The 8,472-nt window shown below is 28.0% G+C and overlaps 2 protein-coding genes across 5 annotated transcripts in view; one reads left to right on the forward strand and one right to left on the reverse strand.

Moving 5' to 3' along the window:
* Positions 1-8,472, forward strand: part of LOC117168051 (RNA pseudouridylate synthase domain-containing protein 2-like) — a 485,526-nt gene that overhangs the window by 376,223 nt on the left and 100,831 nt on the right. The window lies entirely within an intron of this gene.
* The window catches only part of LOC117168052 (lipase 3-like), a 6,367-nt gene continuing 3,360 nt past the window's right edge, over positions 5,466-8,472 (reverse strand). For all 3 annotated transcript variants that reach the window (XM_033353399.1, XM_033353398.1, XM_033353402.1), the window contains exons 5-8: positions 7,493-7,651; positions 7,260-7,344; positions 6,911-7,053; positions 5,466-5,726 (exon numbers count right to left, since the gene is read on the reverse strand). In XM_033353399.1, coding sequence (XP_033209290.1) covers positions 5,559-5,726; positions 6,911-7,053; positions 7,260-7,344; positions 7,493-7,651 — 555 coding nt within the window. In that variant the 3' untranslated portion in view covers positions 5,466-5,558. The remainder of the gene's footprint in view (positions 5,727-6,910; positions 7,054-7,259; positions 7,345-7,492; positions 7,652-8,472) is intronic.

Raw genomic sequence — 8,472 nt, forward strand, 5'->3', positions numbered from 1 at the left:
ATCGTTTCTAGCACGCCCTCATCCCCATTAAGGGTATTGTATGATTGTCCTCCATCTCTTTCTAACTCTTGTTGCCTCCTCTATCGAATGGGGATGATTTCTAAGCGCTAGAGAGAGAGAGGAAAAATAAGATTCATCTTGCCCAGTTCTACCTTCTCCGAAGCACGTTTTCTGATCGTCGTTATCCAAGTCCAGATACCGATATCATTACGAAATTATTATTCACTGGACCTTGGAATTATGGTCCAAGGCAATGCCCGAAATCGGTCATAATTTCAAGTTTTAGTGTGTTTGACCTTCCTCATTCTGATTCATTGTCTTATAAGGGGATACTACATCCATCGGAATTTTTTTGTTATTCATACTCCTCCCAATAATAGTTAATTGATATCTTGTAATATTCCAAAAGAATAAGACTTTGTAACTGGAAACAATCGGCTGCGTTAATACATGTCATTCGACTTCAAATTGATGCTTTTTGCTTATTATTAAATATAAAATAGCATTAGACATTCTTATTATTTTGAAACGAGTATTTAATTTAATGGGAAATTCGATTAAAAAAAGAAGTGAATCATTACAAAAATTAGTACAATTAGCGTTGTTTGAGAAATCAAAGTTTATCAAGTAATTCTAAAGAATACCAAAAATTTTTTAATTTTAGATTGGTAAGATTACAGAAAATTTGAAAGTGTATTAAACGGGGAGAAAATCAAAACTTGCCGAGATTTTCTCCCTTTTTTCTGGTATTTCTTTATGTCAAAAATCTTTTGCTTATAGAAGCGAGGTAAATTTCTTTTTTTTAAATCGCTAAACCAAAAAAGAAAAAAACTAATTAATTGTAAGTCTAGCTTAAAATCCTCTCAGATCTGGATTTCAATCGGAGCGAAAATTACTTTTTGAGCTATGGTAACCAAAAAAAGTTGACATACATACGCTCATTCAGCCATTAACAAAAAATTGAATTTTTGTACTCCTGGGGTCGCATAAAAGTAAATTGGTAAATGTAGGTAATCATATAAAGATTCCTTTATGAGGAAGCAATATAGATAAAAGACAGATTCTGTTATTGTTATAATATTCGTATTTAAATTAGAATAATGAATTATGTTTTTAACAAAAAATTACATGAGACTCTATGTCAGAATTCCTTGACTGACTGATACTTAAAAATTTTAGTGTCGGAAGTGACAGGGGTTGAAAAAATCAATTTTATCATATAAACGAAATGTTAAAAGTAGTAAATAAAAGAATTTAAATTTTAGAAATTTGGAAAAAATGTTGAGAAATGATCTTTTTGATTGAAAATAAAACTACTTGGTTGAAAGTTTAAATCTTTTATTAAAAATTCATCTTTTTGGTAATTTATCCATTCCAATTGAAAATTCATGATTTTATTTTAAAATTCATCACTTTGGTTAGAGATTTATTTTCTTTGTTTTGTTTAATGGAATATTAATTTTTCTAAATAAAATATTAACTATTCCATTTTTGGTTGGAAACTGATATTTTTTAGTTAAAAACTCAAGTATTTGGTTAAAAATGTATCTATCTGGTAGAAAATCTTGTAATACAATTTGTCAAAGGTTTATAAATGAAACATATTAATTGAGTCTCGAGAAAAAAACCTAAAAATATAACTATTCCATTTTCGGTAGATAATCTATCTTTCTTTATGTAGAAAAACTTTTTTTTTTAGAATTGCTACTGTTTGGTTGAAAATTATTCTGTTTATGTTGAAGATTCAAGTCAAGTATTTTGTTGAAAATTTGATATTTTTGGTTAAATTCATTTTTAGGTTAAAATATTAATTATTGCATTTTGCTTTGAAAATTCATATTTTCAGGTTGAAAGCCGAACTACTTCGTTGAAAGTTGGTTTTTTATTTTAATTTTTTCAAATGAAAATTTATCAATTTAGTTAGAAATTCATCTGTCTGGTTGAACAATACTTTTTTTGTTTGACCATTTATATTTTTGGGTTGAAAATTTAACTGCTATATAGAAATTTAATAATTTGTAGTTAACAAATTGAACTATTAGATTGAAAATTTATGTTATTTCTTGAAAATTCTTCCTTTTTTGTAGAAAATTGATCTTCATGGTTAAAAATTCAACTATTTGCTTTAAAATTAATTTATTTTGTTGCCAATTGAGGAGTTCTAGACGAAAAGGCGACAGGCGCTCGACAACGAGTAAAAGTATTGTCCAGGCTGTGACGTCAGGTATAGTTAGATAGCTCTTGAAAAATGAACCTCAGTGTCCATTTAAAATTTTTCTCTCGGGCTGCAAATTTTCCAGTAATTAAATAAAAATTGACTTTTTTTTAATTGAAAAAACCATGTTTTTTCACATTCAACTCGCCGTAAGTAATTCGTTTATCAACTAATTAACAAGTTTCTTTTTGAGTTTTATTCGTGACACTCTAGCGGAGGCTACAGTGTCGAAAAAGGGTCAAAAACTAATTTCTAATAATTTTTTTTTAATCCGAATGAAAAACCACATTTTTAGATTTTCACATTAAAAAAGGGAGCGAGGAAGTTTGAGCTACGACAAACTTCAAGCGAACGAATTTTCCGTCAATGTATTGGCCAACTTTTTGGAAAATCTCAATTCGATTTGATTTCTAGTTCCCTAATTACAGCGAGTTTATTACGAGCTCGCGACACGACACCGCAAGATTTTTCAGGGGACGCTGCCTGAAACTTGAAACATCATCCTTGCCCATCCTTTGTTTTGTCCACTCGCTCGCACTAGTCACCGTGCCGGCAGCGTCCCCTGAAAAATCCTGTGGTGTCGCGTCGCGAGCTCGTAATAAACTCGATGTAATTATGGAAATAAAAATCCAATCGTATTGAGATTTTTCAAAAAGTTGGCCAATACATTAGCTGAAAATTCGTTCGCTAGAAGTTTGTCGTAGCTCAAACTTCCTCGCTCACTTTTTTAATGTGAAAGTCTAAAAACGTGGTTTTTCATTCGGATTAAAAAAAAGCATTAGAAATTAACTTTTAAACCTTTCTTGACAATGTATCCTCCTCTAGAGTGTCGCAAATAAAACTCAAAAAGAAATTGGTTAACTAGTTCATAAACAAATTACTTACGGCGAGTTGAATGTGAAAAAACATGGTTTTTTCAATTAAAAAAAAAGTCAGTTTTTATTTATTTACTAGAAAATTTGCAGCCCGAGAGAAAAACTATAAATGTAGACTCAGGTTCATTGTTCAAGAGCTATCTTACTATATTTTTGGTTTTTTCAAATTTTGAATTTCACTTTTAATGCCTGACGTCACAACCTGGAGAATACTTTTACTCGTTCTCGAGCGCCTGTCGCCTGCTTGTCCAGAACTCCTTAATTCGTCTTTTTTACAGAAAACTACTCCTCTGGGTTTAAAATTCAACTATTCGAATCAAAAGTTATGATCTTTGTTAAAAATATGTCTTTTTTAATTATAAATTCAGCCTTTCAACTGAAAAATAATTTTTTTCAACAAAAAATTAAATTTTACATTTTTGGTAAGAAAAAAATTATCTTCTTTAGTTGAAAATTCAACTGTTTGGTTGATAATTTATGTATTTTTTTTTAATCGCCGTTTTGGTTGAAAATTAAATTTCTCGGTGAAAAATTTAACTGTTTGGTTGAAAATCTTGATAGATTGTTAAAAATTAGTTCGTTTTTTTATTATAAAATAAAGTTTTTTGTTAAAAATGCAACTCTTTGGTTGAAAATTATTTGTTGTTGAGGATTTAAGTATTTTGTTAAAAATTTGTCGTTTTTGTTAAATACAACTTTTTTTAAATTAAGAATACAAATATTTTTTGGTTGTAATATAAAATGTTTCGTAGAAAATTAATTTTTTTATTAAAAAGTTCATTTTTTGTAATAAAAATTTATCTAAAAGATATTTGGTTAAAAATTGATGTTTTTTAGTTTTAAAAATTCAACTATTAAATTTAAAATTTATGTTATTTATAGAATTGCAGGTTGAAAATTAATGCATTTTGCTAAAGAATCGGCTTTTTAGTAGAAAATCCTAATTCTTCTTAGTTTAAAAATTCAACTATTTGTTTAAAAATTTATGTATTGGTATAAAGCCCGTACATTTGGCCTGCAAATTAAACATTTGGGATAAGCAATTTTGCCCTTATTGGCTGAAAATTCTTTTTTTGTTAAAAATTTGTCTTTTTGATTTTAAAATTTACATATTGTGGTAAAAATGTTATCTTTCTTGTGAAAAATGCAACTGTTTGGTTTAAAATTATTCGGTTTTGGTCGACAATTCAACTATTTTGTGGAAAATTCGTCTTTTTTACCCCTCCATTCAAATCGTCTTACGTAATTTTTGGATGAACTCTAAATAAATTTATTAACAAAATTTAGTCATGAAAAATTACATAAGAGAGTCTATAAGGGGTTGGGGTCAAAACTTACGGGTTTTTACTTGTTTAGGTCTTGTATAATTTTCGTATTTCTTTTCAAACTATTTTATTTCCTATATTATTTTTACTTAATTCATGATTTAAATTTCTCATGCAACATGTTAAACTAATTAGATGTGAATTTCGATTGAGCTTATGACTTTAAATTTCTAAAGTAATGATCCTATTACTTATTCAATGTAAGCTCTTCCAATAAATATCAATAAAATGCGCTGAGAACTTATACGTAATTCAAGGGAGACACTGTGCCAACTTCAAAGAGCAACAGTTGTCCAAAATGTGGAAACATTTCACATTGTTAAAGTTTATCTTACCACAGAAATAAAAAACTTACCTTGAAAATAGTTACTAGTGAGCGATTTTGTAACTTTTTCTCTTTCATTTCCAGTCTCACTTTTCCTAATAAACGTTCATTGTTTTATTAAAATTGTTCTGTCAATTGGAATGTCAAAAAAATAAAGCCGATGTAAAATTCGAAAAATTGAAAGCTCAGGGTGGCGACTTAACCAGAAAATGATGACAAAAAACTGGAAAATCACCAGGAATTTCGTTTTAAACCCCTGGAAGTTACTTCCGATTGTAGTAAAATTTAAGTTTTTATTATTTCAATAATTTTTGTCAACTTAGAAAAGTGAATTCTACTTTATCTATAGTGGCACGACTATGAGTGTTTTTATTAGGTGAAGGATTTATTTATTTACGGTTTTTGGATCTTAAGATTTTTTAGATTAATGTATACTCTATAGATTTCCTGAAAATAAAACCAAGAATCCAACGACCACATTTGGACAACCTCCATAAAATGTTCCTATTGTAATCCGAAAAAAGATCCTCTTCAAACAAAACTTTCAGAAAAAAGAACAAAAATTTTGGACAAAAATGAAAAAGTGGAAAGAAAAATGAGAAGGCAACCAACCAAATCCCCTTTCTTCTCTTCTTTTTACATATCTTTCGTCTTTTTTATTTTTATTATTATCAAATCACAATAAAAAAACATTTGTAAATATTATTGACGTCTCGGCACTCATTCAGCACAAAATAAACCGTTTAAAGAAAGCCTAGAAGAAAAGCTCTGAACAATAAAATATATGTTTAAAACATATATTTTCCAGGTTCATTTTATCAATTTATAGCTTCGCTTTGATAACGTGACATAATTCTCATAATTTTTTCATATATCAAAGTATTTGCGTCGATCCCCCACATGAAATCCACATGATTGAAGGTATGATCAGGAACTCTGATTTTACCAATTGGATTTCTCAACTGTCTGTAAAGCCTTGCGACGTCCTGAAATTTTAATCATTTTATGCATTATGTTCAATGATCAATGAACATTAAAAAAATGGAAAAGTGCCATCTTCAAATTTTCTATGTTGTAAAATATAAACTTGAAAGACTTTAATGGTAATTGATGTAAACGAAAAGAAAAAAAAATCACACCTCAATCAAGGGAAAATTGGCTTTTAATATTCTATTTTTGATTTCATGAAAAAATTGTACAATTTTAATTTAGACATTCGTGAAATAGAGCAATTAAAAAATGTAAATTACTTCACAATAAATATGTAATTTTTTAATTAAAGCATTTGGAATTAAGCAGTGCAATATCTTCAATATTGACGAAATTCGAATTTAATCCACTTTTCAGAAATATTTGTTTTCAAAGACTTTCCAAATTTAACAGCTTCAACTTTAAACGATACTGAATCGCAAGTCTTTAAGAATGAATAGTGAGAAATTATGATCTTTTAATAATTATGAAGAATTAATTATGAAATTAACTAGTACATTTTTCGTGAAAAAATTTATATTGATTGAAATATTGATTTTCTCGATTAAAAATTTAACTTTTTGGAAAAATAAACCTGTTTAGTTGAAAACCTGCCTCTTTTAATAGAAAATTTATCTTCTTGATTGAAAATTCAACTGTTTAGTTCAAAATTTGTGTACTTTTTTTTAATCAGTTTTTTTTATTAAAAATTAATTTTTTGTAATAAGAATTAATTGTGGCTTGAATTTTGAGCTAATTAAAGCTTAATTAAAATTTGTAAATTGAGCAGTGTTATATCTTCAGTATTGAACTATTTTGAAATAAATCTATGTATTAGAATTAAAATTTTTCTTAAAGGCTTTCGAAATTGAAAGGTTTTAAATTGAAGGTTCAAAGTTTATACATTTTAGATTGCAAGTCTTTAAGATTTATTAGTGTAAGATCAAAATCTTTTAATTATTATTAATAATTGAATATGAAATAATGTTTAATTGAAAGTGTATATTGAATAAATTATAATCAGAATTTTGGAATGTGGATACTAAAAAATTGACAACAGTTCTGAATTCACTGTTAACATTATTATCCTTCAGTTAATCAATAATATTGTTAAGGTTTAAAACGTTGCAAAATTAAACACTTTCCATTTGATACGATATTTTATTTTTTTATTTTATTTGTAATATAGAAAAATACTAACCGAGGTAGCTGCGAAATAATCGTTGTCGGAATAATGAAGAGCAACACGTGTTGTAATCTTACTTAAGTTATAATCTGGAGGGAAAAGCTTCCCGTATTTCTTCAAATTGCCAGTTAGTCCATAATCAAATTTGCGAAATTTATCTACAATTTCATTTTAATTATTATATTTTTATCTCTACTTTGTGCAATCATATCAATTATTAAGTCAATAATAAAGAAGATGAACATATCAATTATTTTATTAGAAGTAGCGATGAAACTCATGTTTCAACATTAGTGATTGTAAAAGTAGAGAAAGTAACATTTAGGTAAAAAATTTAGGTACATAAAAATCAATAATAACTTACTGCTTTTTATAAGCTGGGCGTAATGTGCAAACTGTTTTAGTGACGCGCCGGCCGGGAGATGAGCAAGTTCTATTGGAAGCCATGTCTACAGAATAAAACAATGTTTACAAAAATTTGCATACTGGCAAGTCGAATGAAAAATAGTTTGTTTGGTTTTAAAAAATTGCTCTTTCTAAATTTGTGTGGGCCGATTAAAGCTATTGTGTTCTATTAAAAACGTATGTATAACTCACCAGGTTCATTTGGCTTGGACTGAATCCACACAAAATAAATAGAAGATTCACGCACAATGGTTGAATGAAAGAAGTTTCATCGCAAACTTTTGAAATAATTTTGACCAAAAATAAATTCGTTGGGGGGAACTCGTAAATTCCGATCAGTTTTGTTAAAACCTGAAATCATAACTTGATAGGATTGATGGCTAAAAAGTCGATGAATTTAAGTCCGAGTCATTTCCCACTTCTCCATTCAGTAGTAAGTTTTTTCTGAAATTATCTCAGTAACGTAAGTTTTTTTATTCTTGCGATTTCTTTTTAATCCATTAAAATATTAAAATATTACGTGAAATTCTACCAAATTTTATATTTCTTGAAATCCTAAAAAAGTTTATTAAATTACCGTGAGAACTTTTAAATCCATTAACATTGAAATTCTCAGAAATCTTATAAAATCATTTGGAATCTTTTAAAATATCATAAAACCTTATAGTTTATGTAAAATCGTACGATATCTAAACACCGTGAACATTTTTTTTAAGTTACTAAAATCAACCGGAAATTCTTTTAAAATGTTTGAAATCCCTTCAAATTTTTTAAGTTCTTTAAACTTTTTCAAAAAATACCCTAAAATCTTTCACATACTTTAAAATCCCTTTAAATTATTGAAATCTATTGACATATTCTTTTAAATAAATTTATTCAAATCCATTAATATGTAATGAAATCCCGTTAAATTACATGAAATCTTATGGCATTTCTTAAAATCGTACAAAATTCGTTGAGATATCTGACGAGCTTTTAGAATCCCTTAAAATATTTGAAATACACCAAACTCTCGCTTTCAGTCACCCCGTTCTCAGTCTTCCTAGAACTGCTGGCTCACGCAGTTTCATGTGTCGTATGGCGCTTCTATCAACGAGCTCAGGATCTTCAGGGATGCCATTAAGTTTTCCTCGCTTCAAATAAACCTTGGCGCATTTATCTAACCCAAATTC

This window comes from Belonocnema kinseyi, chromosome 2 (assembly GCF_010883055.1).
Source record: "Belonocnema kinseyi isolate 2016_QV_RU_SX_M_011 chromosome 2, B_treatae_v1, whole genome shotgun sequence".
Taxonomy (NCBI): Eukaryota; Metazoa; Arthropoda; class Insecta; order Hymenoptera; family Cynipidae; genus Belonocnema; species Belonocnema kinseyi.